Source organism: Heliangelus exortis, chromosome 3, assembly GCF_036169615.1.
Source record: "Heliangelus exortis chromosome 3, bHelExo1.hap1, whole genome shotgun sequence".
Lineage (NCBI taxonomy): Eukaryota > Metazoa > Chordata > Aves > Apodiformes > Trochilidae > Heliangelus > Heliangelus exortis.
The window spans coordinates 22,503,192-22,517,985 of record NC_092424.1 but is presented as its reverse complement, the minus strand read 5'-3'; the positions used below and the strand labels follow the sequence as shown (position 1 = coordinate 22,517,985).

At 44.0% G+C, this 14,794-nt stretch overlaps 1 protein-coding gene across 2 annotated transcripts; it reads left to right on the top strand.

Moving 5' to 3' along the window:
* The first annotated feature begins 1,442 nt into the window (after positions 1 to 1,442).
* BATF3 (basic leucine zipper ATF-like transcription factor 3) lies at positions 1,443 to 6,213 on the top strand. 2 transcript variants are annotated; one of them, XM_071739607.1, is made up of 3 exons: positions 1,443 to 1,811; positions 3,180 to 3,284; positions 5,575 to 6,213. In XM_071739607.1, the coding sequence occupies exons 1-3, from the start codon at positions 1,776 to 1,778 to the stop codon at positions 5,758 to 5,760; spliced, it is 327 nt and encodes a 108-aa protein (XP_071595708.1). In that variant the 5' UTR covers positions 1,443 to 1,775; the 3' UTR covers positions 5,761 to 6,213. The 2 variants fall into 2 exon arrangements, with proteins under 2 accessions (XP_071595708.1, XP_071595707.1); XM_071739606.1 differs by lacking the exon at positions 1,443 to 1,811 and adding an exon at positions 2,388 to 2,529.
* The last annotated feature ends 8,581 nt before the right edge of the window (positions 6,214 to 14,794 follow it).

The following is a 14,794-nucleotide window of genomic DNA, read 5'->3' as shown; positions in this document are numbered from 1 at the left end:
CATTCTTGGTAAGCTGCTCAGGGCTTGATGCTGTTTGATAGCCTGCTTGAGCAGTTGCCGTTGAGGGCAGCATTGCTCCTGGAAGAGCAGGAGAGTTTTGTGTTGGGTCAGTTCAAAGTCTATGGAAGGTCTGGGTTTTTTTCTGCACAGAGCATTCTGAAAAGCTATTGAGGTATTTTGTCAGCATGGTTCATAGGATGTTATTGCAAGGGAATATACCAGTTCCCTGATCTTATGAAAATTACCAGCTTCTGGTCCTGTGTATTTCAATTGTGCTTAATCTACACAGGCAGCAAGGACCCCAGTGCTCTCTTCTTAAGCAGCTGTCCCACAGCTAAGTCTCAGCTCATGACTATATTTCTACTCCTTTTCTTTAACTGCATGGTGTGTAATTAACCCAGGGAAGTTGTGGATGTCTCATACGTGGAAGTGTTCAAGGCCAGATTGGATGGGGCTTTAAACAACTTGGTCTTGTGGAAGGTGTCCCTGCCTTGCAGGGGTGTTGAAACTATGTGATCTTTAAGGCCCCTTCCAACTGAAGCCATTCTATGATTTTAATGCAAGATTGCACTGTGTCAAAGGAACATTTGAGAGCTGTTCACCCTCTCATTTCTCACTTCCTGGAGGTTAGGGCTGCCATCCAGGAGATAACTGGTTTGGATCACCTCAGTTGGAGAACAACACTGAACCCACACTTGCTGCCTTCATGAGCACCCCCTTGGTGAGCATCCCAGTGTTGGCATGTTGGATGACAAAGGAAGGGAGAAGCAAGACTGCTGTTAAGGAAACCAGAGGGCATCCTCTAAGATGCTTGGGAGACCCAGTGCAGCCTGGAGACACAGGTGATGTGGGGGCACTTTGGCAAGGGTGCCTGTCCAATGGTGGGTCCCCAGGGCTTTTAAGGTGGGCAAGGCTCACAGGTACTCAGTCCTCCAGGGTTGGAGGAGCTCTGAGAAGATGCAGAAGCAAAGGTGAGTGGTCTGGAAGATGGACACAAACTGGTTTGAGGTGTTACAGTCAAGGAGAAGCACTTCCCACTGGGGAAGTCCTGTTCAGGTTTTCCAGTAATGCTGACCTAGCTGAAGGTCTGGGAACCTACCAGGAACCCTGTGGCAGACTTCAGTTTTATTCTTGGACTCCAGTTCTCTCACCTTCAGCATGAACTATTAGCCAGATCTTCCTGAAAGGATAGTCTGTATTTACTCACTTTGCAAACTTTGTAGCCTCATCTTCATCTAAGCTGGATGACTCAAACTTCTGGGGAAACCAGAAAAATAGGGAAGTATCTGATTTATTGAGATACCTGGGGCTTTATGTCTGACTGTCTGCAGGCTGGGGACACTTCACCCTCCTGAGCTGAGCACAGCCAGGAGTGCACATCAGGTACCACACGCAGATGTGTCTGTGGCTGTTGTTGAAGTACCTGTCGGTGCAGACAACTTCCTTCAGAGCAGAAGGTGAAGAGAGTGGTGCAGTTAAAATAGAGGGAAAGTGTTTGGCGGGATGAAAGAAACATCATTTCATCTGCAAAAGAACTCTCGTCAGAACTGCTGAACGGAGAGATTTTTGTCGGGATGCAACTGTGTGTCCGGCAGTCCTTGCCTGGCTTCGCGTTTACAAGAAGCCTGTGGCATTTCCTTATTATTTAAAGGAACAGGGCGAGTAGCGAAAGTGAAAATCGCTTCATCCCAGCACCAGGGCCGTGTCCTCATGCCCGTGAACCCTGGCTGAGCCGGCTGTAGCTTCTCCGGGGCTCACGCCGCTTTTGAAATCCGATGTCTCAGAAGCACGGCGGGCAGGAGCTGCTGAGAGTGAGCTGTCCCCAGCGCCGGGCGGGCTTTGGGACGGGGATGGTGGGACAGGGAGCTCCGGGCCGGCTCCCGGGGGCAGCCTGGCCTTCCGCCCGGCAGCGGGGGGGAAATCTGGGGAGAGGAGAAACCGCGGGGCGGAGGTTTCTGCAGAGAAAAGCACGAGTCGGGCCGCCCGGAGAAGCGCCGGGCCCTGCCGGCCCCTGGGCTGGGGCTCTCCGGGGGAATTTCAGGCAGCTCCTGCCCGGCAGTGCCGTGCTCCAGGGGTGCGGGCTTCCCCCCGGCCCCCGGGGGCTGAGCAAGACCTTCGGTCACGTAGGACGGATGCGCTTTGCTTGCGCGGGGGGCTCGGTCCCCGGGAGGCCAGGGCAGAGGGAAGCAGTGCTGGCCGGGGGGGCCGTGTTGGTCCGGGTCTCCCGGTTCCCCTGACGCGGCGCGACTGCCACCGGGCGCCATGTGCCGCCCATGCGGGCTGCGGGGAGGCCCGGAGCAGGGCGGCGGGTCTGCCCCCGGGGGGGGTGCCAGGTGCCGGGGAGGTCCGGGGCGGTGCGTCCCCTACCCCGTCCCGCCCTGCCCTCCCGCCCCTTCCCGCCCACCCCCCGCGGGCCGGGGGAGCCCAGCGGCGCCCCGGGACAGCTCCGCATCCGGCGGGATGTCGTGCCCCGTCCCGGCAGCAGGCAGTGCCCTGCCCCGGAGTGCGGCGGCGGAGGGCGGCCAGCAGGTAGGGGCAGGGGCAGAGGCAGGGCGGAGGGGGTCGGCATTGCAGGCGGTCAGATGGGGCAGAGTCACGCCAGGCAGCGCCGTGTCGGGGTGTCCGTTCTCCCTGGGGCATTGACTCTTCCCTTCCCCGGGAGGCGGCTGTTGGAGCCGGTTCTTCCAGGTAGAGCAGAGTGGACGAACCGAGGGTGCTGGCCGGAAAGTTCGCTGCCGCCGGCACACGGTGCCGACCGCCGGGAGCAGCGGGGATGCTCCGCCGGCAGCGGGTGCGGGCGCAGCGGTAACCCGGCTCTCCTCTCTGCCTCCCGCATCCCCCTTTCCCCGTTCTTGCTGGTGCCAGAGAGGTATAAAATGCCTCCCGTGGGGCAGAGAGGGAGCGGGGGTGTCTGCCGTGAGTGATAGGGGTGCCCGGTTCCCCCATCAGAGGTGAAGCGAGTGACGGCGGGGCTCTGCCGCATCCCCTCGGGCGTCTCTGCCGGCTTCCACCCCTCCGCTCCCACCCCCAGGATGTGCTGACCTTCGCCGCTCTGTGGGAGGCCGGGAGTAGGTGCTGTGAAATTGGGATTATGTGCTCGTTTTCAGAAACACTTAAATTTCGGGCATCTCCACGTGCATCTTAAAAACTAGGTAGTGCTTCTGGCTTATGTCTTCCAGAGTCATGAAGAAGATGACAGGAAAGTAAGGAGGAGAGAAAAAAATCGAGTTGCTGCACAGAGGAGCAGGAAGAAGCAAACCCAGAAAGCAGATAAACTTCACGAAGTGAGTGGGTACTTGATGTTTGGCAGGCATGGCTTGGGTACTTATCGTGGGACTTTTTAACCCAGTGTGGGCCCATCTTCATGCTAATCCAGCTCAGAAAGCTGTGGGTGTGAGGCAGAGAGAGGCGTGCTGCAGGGTGCCAGCTTGGGAACTCCCAGACACTGGTGCTCACATTGGACAGTGCAGCTCTGCCATCACTTACACTGCCAGGGAGAGAGAGAGAGATGTGGTTCTGTCCTCACCTCATCCCCCTGTGACCGCCTGGTGAACTGGGCCTCAGGGGTGCTCTGGGCTAAATCAAACCCGTTTTCATCTGGCTTAGTGGTAAGCTTGTTATCTTTGCCATGACAGTGGGTGAAGGCTTGCTGCCTTGCAAGGGAGGTGATGGAGGAAGAAGCAACCATGCTGCTTACTGGCTGTGCTGGCTTAAGTCAGTTCTAAAACTGTGGTGTGAGGCTTAAATACTCAGTTGAAAAGGCTTCTTTAAAACCTTCAAGCATGAGAGTTGGGTTCTGTTAGCTCTTGTACATTTATGCTTTTATAAATAATTGGGTGTTTCAAAAACAAACCATGAAAGTAACTGATTCTTTCAGAAATTCTTAATAGTTCTCAATATCACAGCGTGGTGTAGATTTCTCCAGTCTGCAGTGTAAATGTTGGAGAACAGGAACCCCCTTTCTCTGGTTTTGGATGATACTTCACATAGCAGTGCTTTTGCTGCAAATGTTTTTTGAGGTAAATGTTTGTTCTGCTGCTGTGATTGTGGCTGAGTCAGTTGTTCAGCTCTGGAAGTTCAGCACAGGCTCTTCTCTTTCTCAGAGTAGAAGGATCTGCCAACAGTCAGCAGAGGCCAAGAGGGACAGCGTGGGGAGTTTTGGGTTTGTTTTTTCCCAGAACTTCTCTGACTCAGTGCCTGAGAAAGCCAGGTGCAGGGCACTTCTAGAAAGGGGTAACCCCTGGCTTTTATGGAATAATTTCTGGGCCCTGTGCCTTCCTGATGTTCCTCCTGAACTTGAGGATTCCTGCTGGGAGTCTTTATTCTCAGGCATGGAGGTTCTCCTAGGTGCAGGCAGATCTGGTTGAATAAAAATTTGTTCTTAGCAAGAACAATTTGGTGGTCTCATCCTGAAAATGGGATAGAGCAATGGGAGAATAACATTTACTCCAAACTTCAACCCTAAGGGATTTGGGGCAACAGGAGTTAAGCAGAGCCTGAGTCAGGGATAGGCAACTTTGGTGGAGCTGGCTAACATACTGTGTTAGGAGGGCCATGCCTGTTTTATCCTGTGTGTGAGAGAGGTGGTGGGAGGGTGTGAGAAAGAGCAAGGGGATCCAAACTCCTGCAGCAAAAGGCAGCAGAGGCAGTCCCAGGCTGCACAGTAGCATTCGTTACATGAGAGGCTCTATGTGCTGCCTGGTAAACAGGCCTTCTAAGGCATGTGCAGGCTTTAAAGTTTGTTCTGAAGCTTTCCAAGGGAGGTGAGATTGGGTGGGTGAGTGTTGAGCCCCAGGCCACCAGCAAGGTGCAGACACCTGCAGGTTTTCCATGCTGGCTCTGAACCTCTACCTCTTCTCTTTGGGATACGAAGGCTTGACAGGAGGGACACTTGAGACACTGCAGTTAGCACACAGTTATCAAAAAAAGTGACACGAGTCTCACATCCGTCACAGATGTACGTACAGAGCATCTCAAAACTCCCCTGCAGTTAATAGCAGCTTATTCATTGCCAGAGAAGCCTTAGCTCAAAAGTAGCACAGCTCAGCAATAGCACTGGTCAGGCCTTCTGGTGACAAATTGGGGCTGGGAACAAGCTGACATGACTGTCCCCTCCTACTGCTCTTGACTTCCCCAATATCTGAGCAGGTGGCTGCCTGGAAGAGAGTGGCTGGTGCCAGGCTCTGTGCTAGGTGTGCACCTCAGCCTGGCTTGGGGCTACCCTCTCCTCACTGAGTTTTCCTGATGCCTACCTGTGCTCAGTGCTTTCGTTTGCTCTGCTCTGAGCCGTCCTGCTTGGTCCTTCCCAGCAGAGGCAGCCCAGAGCTGGAAGAGGCCACCAGAGGGATGCAGCCACCCACGCCTGCAGCCCTGGAATCACAGGAAAGGAATCACGGTGTGGTCAGGGCACAGCACCCAGGCCGTGTCTGTCCTTCCTTAGCATTTTGTGCTTTTTAGTAAGAAACCATGAAGTTTTTCTACAGTTATGTGAATACACTCAAGTGGAAGCACTGAAAGGAATGTTTTGACTATCAGTAGACTTTTTTTTCTTTTCTTTTCTTTTACTCCTTCCAGGAATATGAGTCTCTTGAGCAAGAAAATACCTCTCTGAAAAGAGAAATTGGAAAGCTAACAGATGAAATGAAACACTTGAGTGAAGTGTTGAAGGATCATGAAAAGATCTGTCCACTACTGCACTGCACCATGAACTTTGTGACTGTACCAAGGCCGGATGCCCTTGCCGGCTGCCTGCCAAGATGAGACCTTTCCTTGATTACCTTTGAATATGATGTATGAAAGTGCCATTAAGGTGAGATTTGAAGAATTGCCTCTGTATAGTGCAGGGCTTTCATCAAAGAAGGCTGGACTTGACCATGCAGCTCTTCTCCATGCTGAAGTGCTACAGCCTTCTCAATCTCAGGAAAATACAAGTATGGAAAAAAACTTAAACTGCAACATCTTGTTTGGTAGAATCTTTAAGCCACGGTTTTGCATTCAGAAATCTCAAAGTTGGTGCACTCTACCATCACGTGGAGGAATGTAGACAGGGAAAAGTACTGACCTTGGGCTAGGATGCCTTTCTCCCACGTGTCCACTGCCAGTAAACCCTTTGTCACTTGTCATCCGTGTGTATCACATTCTGGCTGCTGCATTGTTTTTTGGGTTTTTTTCCTTTAAACAGGTTTGATTATTAAAAGAGATGTCCCATCTTTATGACTTTTCCAGCTTCTTCAATAATCAATGTCTTTATAACATCTCTATTATTTTTTTACTGGTCAAATCCAAAGTCCTAATGCTAAAATCCTCCTGACAGTTGTTTTATAATTTACTTGTTGCCTCTTCAGAGGTTTCTTTTTTGAAGTGTGAGTTTTCCCAGTCTTTATTTTTTTAATATGTCCAGTCATCAGTCCTGCCAACATTAGTTCTTTACATGTTTTCTATCCTAAAACAAGGTAATTTCTAATGATGATTGTCTGCTCTGTGTGGAAGCAAAACAAAACAGTTTGCTGGTTCTACGTGTTTTAAAAAGAAGATTTTAAAACTTACCTTTTTTTCTTTCCTATCACTTCTGATAAATGATGTCTATGGATATAACAAATTGAGCTTAGCTAAGCATGTTGTTCAGTGTCCACATTGAAGGTGTTTGATAACTGCTTGGAAAAAAAATTCATTTTCTTAAATTTTTCTTTATACAAAAATGAAGAATGTTGATAAGAAATATACAGAGAATTGTGTTTACTTTCTCTGAAGGTTCTTACTAGTGTCAAGCTGTAGACATTTGAATGCTGTAGCCTGAGACCTAGTAGAGCTTTTTTCACAATATTTCTCAATCAAAGACCACCTTTGGATAATATAAAGCTCCATCCCTTTGCCAACTCTCTCTCTTCAGCATTTGGATTTTTCTTCATTTCAGCTCATGGGATTTATTTCTCCCATCACCTCAATCATAGTATTTATCAGCAGAATATCATCTGAAATGTCTAAAAGGTATTTTTCCCTTTTTTAGCTCCTTAAGTAGAATGATGAATTGCTGATCACTGCCAAGATAGAACTGGGGAAACCCTGTAAGCAGCTCAAAGCCTTCTAAAGGGCTCTGTCAGGCTGCTGTCTTAAGAGGGGAGACATGAGCTGTTTACTTTTTAAAAAGCTTATGTTAGGTTGTCCTCAAGAAAATATTCAGCAGTTGCAGAAGCTATCTGTGGCTGAAATGCTTGTTTCTTATGGTGCTTCAAGAACTGAGTCATCCTGCAAAAAGAATCTGGTGCAATCCCTGCCAAGGAACTTGAAAGGTAATGGATGCTTCTAAATATGCATTTTGGATAATGCCCTTGATATGATTCTGTCTGTCACTCTTAAGAAAGGAAGCTGTATAAAGTATCTTTATCCACCTACCCACTCACATTCCTTCAGTCTCTGGGTGACACTGTATTTTGTGCAGGGTAGAGGTGTAATGGATGGAGGAGGAGCAGAGTGGAAATGAACAACATTCACTCTGGGAGAACACATGATAGATTAGGATGGAGGAAGAGAGAGAGAGGATGTTTCACATCTCCTCACTAGGTGTGTGCAGCTAAGCTGAGGCTGGGAATGGAAAACAGTTTGTTGAGGTCAGGGCTGGTGCAAAAGCTGATGGAACCCTGCAGACCCACCTTGTCCAAGACCATCCCAGCAGAAACTTCCTAAGGATTTTGTCCCACAAGTACTTTCTTCTAAAATAAGAGATCTAGTTCCCTGTGTAAAATCCTCATCTTTACACATTTATTCTTCTAAACATCCACCTAGAAAGTGACTGCAGCTTATCATATGGTAGCCAAGTTTTATCATACACTCTACATCAGTAAGGACTATTGCTCTTCTGTGATGCAAGCCTTAGTCCACTGTTTCTGCATTGGAGTTTATTGATCTTAACTGTATAATGCTACACATCTGAATAAGGTGTAAAAGAGTGTACAGGAAAAGACAGCTGAATCCTCAGCAACTTTATGTGCTGGCAACAGCAACTTAACTCCAAGGCTGTGCTGCTATTCCTTGGAAGGGCCAGGAGCACTGTGGGAGCCTTCACTGCCATCAGTTCCTTCCCTTAACCTCAGGGTGTGCCTGTGAACTGTGTCTGTCAGGAACAGTGGGCTGTGAATTCTCCAGAGCCTGGGCTGCTTCTTCTTCCTGCATCTATTGCATCACTGTTTTCCCCAGCCCTATTTCCAAAGGGCCTTATGCATAATTTGTCTATTTAATAGACTAACCAAGGCATCTCTCACAAGCAGAACATTGTGTGACCAATGTTCAAAGGCAGCTGGAAACCAAAAGTAAAAGAAGTGAGCAAATTTAGTGTTCCAAGCCAAATAAACCCAACATTCTGATATATTTACAGAATTATTGTCACAGCTGAATCACAGGTCAAGAGGGACAATGAGGTGCTAAAGCACAGGCTTATGTATCCCTAAGGAAACCATATGCATACAGGATGACTGCAGTTTTTGCAGGAGCTGTTCATAAGGATTTTTATTTACTGAGAGTTTCAAAACCAAAAGCATGCTCTGGAGCCTGGGATAATTCTTACATGAATAGGGAACCAGAAAGGAGAACAGAAAGGAAAAGGCTCATTTGTTAAGGAAGCAACAGAAAGTTCTTTTTTATATCCAAGATTCTCCTTTTGCAGCAGGGTATTACACTGTCATTAAAAAAAAAAATCGTAGCTATTTATGGTTCACTGTCATTAAAAAAAAAATCGTAGCTATTTATGGTCAAAATACCACTTGCTGTATTCTAGTTTCAAAAACCTTCCAGTTAATTTGATGTGTTCCATACAAATGTGGTCTCTGCTACATTCACATGATTTTCAGATGCAGGTACATGCACAGGGAACATCTTTCCTATGTTCAGATGGTGGCTCATGTGAGGAGTACTGTGAATTGCAGTCTTGTTTGTGGATGCACAATGGTAGATGAGGGTTGACAAGGAAGTTGGATTTTGCCTCTTAGATCCACAATGAAGGTTACAGTTTGCTGAGATTTGGTTAGCATGATTTCCTTTTAGTATTTTCTGTGACTCTAATGAAGAAGCAAAATGCTCAGTGCAAACTTAACCCAGAGATGAAAGTATTCATTCCAGTAGCAGATTGGGTTCAATTGAGCTATTTGTCTATTCATTTCTTTCAGTTGGTGTTGGGTCAGATTTAAATCTATGCTATTTTGAAAAGATAATTTTAGCCTTCAAAGGTTAAAAAAAAACAACGAAAGAAAGACAAAGTCAAGCTTCCCAGAGCTGCCAGTGTGAGTGTAAGAGATCAACTATTACATCCCAAGAAAGCTGATAAGGAAGTCTTGCTCCTTCTCACTGATGTTTTACATGTGTAAAACATTTTTATAAAGGTCTTCAGGTACTCAGCCAGAATCTTGCTAAAAACACACCTTTCAAAAACATATTTTAAACAGCCTATTCTACAGACTTTCTGTTCTTTTTCCTGTTATCCTTTCCTGTCATCTGCTGCTCCTGTAATATCTGCTGATCTTATCTGCATTTGCTGTGTGCAGCAGTCTTTGTATTATCACACCATTTAATTTCAAATGTCTTTCCCCCCCCTTCTTCCTGTCTCCTCTGTTGCTACGTAGCTTGGTGACAACATTGCTTCATGTTATCAGTATTAGAGGAGAAAGACTCATCTGTAGGAGCAGATAGAAACTGAACTTCACTGGTACACCCTGTATATGATTAAAGGCTTCTATGTGCGTCTAGTTTTGCCAACTGCATATTAAGGAAGGTATCTGTGCAGCTTTTTAAAAGGTACTTAAAGTGACATAACCTTTACCCTATAAAACCCATACTGTTTCCTGTCCATAGATGAATGCTTTGCTGCATGGCATTTGGGGTTTCCATCTGTGAATCAGTCTAGAATTTCTGCCTCAGTGAAAGTGATAGATAAAACAACGGTGTAAAAAAAATAATAATTAAAAAAAAATCCCTTTTCTCTTCTTCCCATCAGTGCAGTGATGCAATTCCTGTCACAGGAAGGAAGCATGTTCAATAAGCAGGAGAAATAGTGGGTTTATTTACTGTTACTAAGAGTACTGTTACTCCCTTTGCAGAAGGGCAGGACTTTTCTCTTTGTAAACCCTGGGTTACTGTCAAGTGGTCACTGGAGAAACAACACAACGTGTAGTGTGGGCAGACATCTGTCAGGGAGTGAAAGAATTTGGATTCATTCTTAGCAGAAATGTGGGGTTTACATAGATTTCACTGGAAGTAGAAACAATCCTACAGCTGTCCCAGAGGATATGTGGGACTACACTTACTAAGTTAGGTAATATTTAACTCAATGGCTACAAGCTAAATTCCAGCCCATGTTTCTTAATGAGGAAACCAGAGTAACAAACAGCTGTGGGACAGCATGCTCCTTTGCTGGTATTCATTCAGGCTTTTTCCTAGATAGCTCTTGTGGAAAAAAATTCATTAAAATGCAGTAGGATTTTTTTTTTCCTTCTTCCACTGTAGAATTTTCAGACTGTGACTTCAAACCGTGACTATTCTGGAAACAGCTGGCATAGCTTTTGCAAATAATCTTTTCTTCACTAGTTACATGTTTGATCTGCTCTAAAGAAATCCTTATATTTCTCTTTAGAAGTGGATAAGGTAAACCACAAAGGGCTGTCTTGGTATAGCATGAAAACATTAATTTGAGGAGTTACTATAGAATGACTACTGTGCTTCAATTTCACAGCTTATCTCATCTTGAAGTAGCTTCTTCATGTAGCAAAATAGAAAATTATATATATCTAATTAGGGTTTGCTTCAAATCTTCATTCAAAGAGGTTTTGTTGTACATGTTTAGTAAGCTTTATAGACTGTCAGTATAGCTTCCAGGTACTTTTCAATTACGCTTACAACAGGCTGTTCAAAAACTCAGTTCTGGATAGGTGTCTCCAATTTTAAACGAAGAACCTTCTCCTTCAGCAGTCTCATAATGAACTTGTGCTGTTTTCACTATTCTAAATTATTAAAATGTCAAAACTCTTGAGATTCTAAGCAAGGGTCATAAGTAATCTCTTTTGGGATAAGCAAACTTCCCATTGTAAAGTAAATTTTGAGAATACAGATTTGGTATCTGTCTTAGGTAAAATAGTTGAGGATAAGGAATAAGCAACAAGACTGCTTAAGTATTTGATGCAATGTTTTGTAAGATACAATTACTTCACCTGGAAATGGTGTGAAATAGTACAAGAACTGAAAAATAACCAGAAAACCAGCTGAAGGAAGATGGCGATAGTTTGTTTTGAAAGGGGATCTCTCAGGTTAAAGAATGGCTCATAAATGTAGGTTCTCAAGCACTGATTGCAGACCACTCCTGTTTAGTGCCTTCAGTAAGGACTTTGAATACAAAGGAACCATTAGTACAGAAGACTGAAATATCATGCAAAAGAAATGCATGACCTTGCAGAAGAGAACTGAAATACCAACCTAATCACAGAATCATAGAACAGTGCAGGTTGGAGGGGACCTCAAAAGATCATCTGTCCCAGCCTTTTGAGGGAAAGGGAATCTAGGTGAGATGATCTAGTACTCTGTCATCATACAAAGTACACAGTCACAAGCATGAAGAACCACTAACCAGAATTTCTGTCACAAGGTGAAGACTCATCAACTGGAAATGACAATGAGCAATGACAACAAGCAAAGCCATATTAGAAGTAACTGATGCACAAATGCAGCCAAGCAAAAAAGAAGTTAAATGGGATCTCAAATGTGTAACATTTGGATTATTTATTTGTGTATTGTGTTCTTAAAGAAAGAAATGTCAATGTAATTATGCCAGGCAAAAAGGCATCTGGCATACATTTTTGCTAACCCATGATAAAGATAGAGGAACCAAACTAGTACGGGCACATGGAAGGGCTACTAGGAAGACTAAGAGACTGAGGAATCTATTATTTCAAGACTTTGTTTTAGACAAATAAAGTCTGAGAAATGGTAGGATCACTGTCTATGTCATTACAGTGGAGACAATATGAGAAAAAGATGAAACGTCAGTAGAAGAATAAACAGGTATAATTTCTACATATTTTTAAACTACGGCTAAGAAGTTTATGCCTGTCAGAAGAAAGATGTTCAGGAAAAGCCTTCCAACAGAAATGGTGTGTGTAAGCAATTTTGTAGGTAGGCATGCACGCATGCAGCCTTCTTAGTTTTAGGATGAAGCTTGACTGTTCGATGTGAGATTGATTGAGTATACTGGTGATCCAGAATATTGCTTCCTGCCCTATGTGCTTATTCTCTTCAGAGAATGCTTGCAATTTATCTTTAAGAGCCAGAAGATCTTAAACAAAACCAATAAAAGCAGCTACCCGAGGTCCCTGAATCAGGTGCTTATTTGATAGGAAAGCTCACACAGGTGTAATATTTTGTCAGAGTCGTTTATCAAATTGAAGTCTTTGAGAACATCTAGATAAGGAACGAGCAGAAAAGAAAGGGATTTTTTCCAAATGCCTTCCATTCAACCATGGTAAACTCACAGAAAAAGCAAAAAACTGTTCACAGAGAAACAGAAACAAAGCCTGACAGGAATTTTGGGAATTTCCCATACTGTTTAGACTTTTAAATGCTGCATTACTCCAGCTTTGCAAATATACATTTTACAGAGGATTACAGGCAATTTTTTTTTTTCTCTTACATCCAGTCCATTAATTAAATATATAAACAGGATGTCTTTAAGGTTTTAAAACAGGATTTGATACTAAGCAAGAGATAGTTCCCTTTTAGCTGCTTGAGTTTCATCTTTGCTTATCAGAGATGTTTTAGGGGACAGTAATTTCCAAGTGTACTATTGGGTTGCAAGGTAAATAATCTCTAGAGATGAATATTTTTTTCTTTCCTTTCTTACTGTAAATGACAATAGTACATAGGCTAGAAATTTCCCTTGTCAGTTCTGGTCATCCCATTTGTTTGCTGAGTTCCAGTATGGACTCAGGACCTATTCTGGCAGCTGTATTTAAGAACTTGATTAATGGCCAAGAGCCATCAAATTGGAAAGAGACTTTTTCATCACACAGATGAGGAAATCAATGACAACTACTTATGTGTTTTTTATATAAGAACAGAAGTCCCTTTTTCCAGGCAAATAAAATGCTGAGGGAGCTTCTCCCAGTTTGAAACATTCTCTTGGTGGTAGTTCCACACTTCTCCTGTCTAGAGTTTCAGATATCTTAGGGAGCCCTGAGCAGTCCTAATGTGGATACAGATCAAGCAGGAGAATACAAACAGGGACATGGGTGATTGAGAGCTGTAATATAGTCACATGACTATTCAGAATTTTTATGGGCAATACTAAATGACACTCTCATGTGAACATATCTGTATTTTTACCATCCATCGTGCTAAGAAACTATCTGATCAACACTTTTCCCCCATAAATATTACTTTATCAGTTTTTTATATAAATTTGATTGATATTTTGCAAAATTCAAAATATTCTATTTAATTCATAGGAAAAACTATTCCTACAGTTTTCACTAACTGGTTTTCCGTCATGATTTGTTTCCATTTCTTTTCTTTACACTTCCAAATACAAATCTGGGAAACAACATGCAATTATAGATAACTATTTTGAATTCAAGTTCTGTCTTTTAAAATGGTTGGAAAAAGAATCTTTTACTTTTTAAATACCAGGTATATAAATCCAAAATAAAACACAGACTGCGTGTTTTCCCTTTCACTTCTATCACAATATGTGACATCAGATGTACATGGACAGCCTCTTAGTTGTTTTCTTAATTTGCTCTCACAAACTTGAAGAATATATTATTATAAAAGATAACACAAAGATATTAAAATGTTGGGTGATTTCTTAATAAAAATCCCATTACACAGTGTACTACTTGTTTTGTTCCTGAATAGTAGTGCTTCAAGAGCAGTAATTCAGTTACTGAATGCCTATTAAAAATAAGAGTGGGAAAGCCATAATCTATCCCAAGTCTGTGTGCAGAGTCTCCACTTTTTTGCTTGGAAACATTCCGATTTTCCTGAAAATAACAATAATTACTTCTTTTTTTCTCTACTGCCTTATCCTATGAATTTTCATATCTTGTTAAATGAACAAATACTCTTCATTTCTGTCTACTGTACTTTGCAAGGCACATCACTTTTGGTCACTTATCAGGTTAAATGTCTCTGTTTCCAGCACCACCTGCTCATTTTACCTACTAAGAATATAAGTTCTTCAAGGCAGACGATGTGTTGCACTGAGTATCCAGTTCAGAGGAACACTCCAGTACTTTCCTGGTCTTTCCATGCTTGAATAAATCTCCACTGCTACCATTCCCTCTTTGTCATGCAATTATGATGGCTGTGGGAACATCAGGCTGAATCATGTGGCCTGAAACAGTTTGGTTCTGTGTTTCATGGCTTGGTGCTTTCCAAAGCCACTTACCTTTTTACCAGCCCTCTGCCCTGCCCTAGGTCAGCGGATCTCCTGTACACTCCGATTGCAGTTTTTTTTTACCATCCTTTTACAACCCGTAGCATCTGTTCATACTTGGCTCAGGTTGGAATATTTGAACTACAGTAATTCAGTGTGATTTTGCTTTTACTTCACTGAAATGCTTTCTTGAATACAACAGAATTAGGTCAGTGTTACGCATGTGTATGATGTCCATTTCCTCACTCTGCTCTTACTGGGAGCCCCTTCATCACTGGGTTCAGTGAGGCTGTCATCAGCCACATGGCACCAAAGGGCAGACCGTGGACCATGACATCTCATGTACAGTGATTACTACATGTTGAAAAAATGCATCTGGTCCTGCAG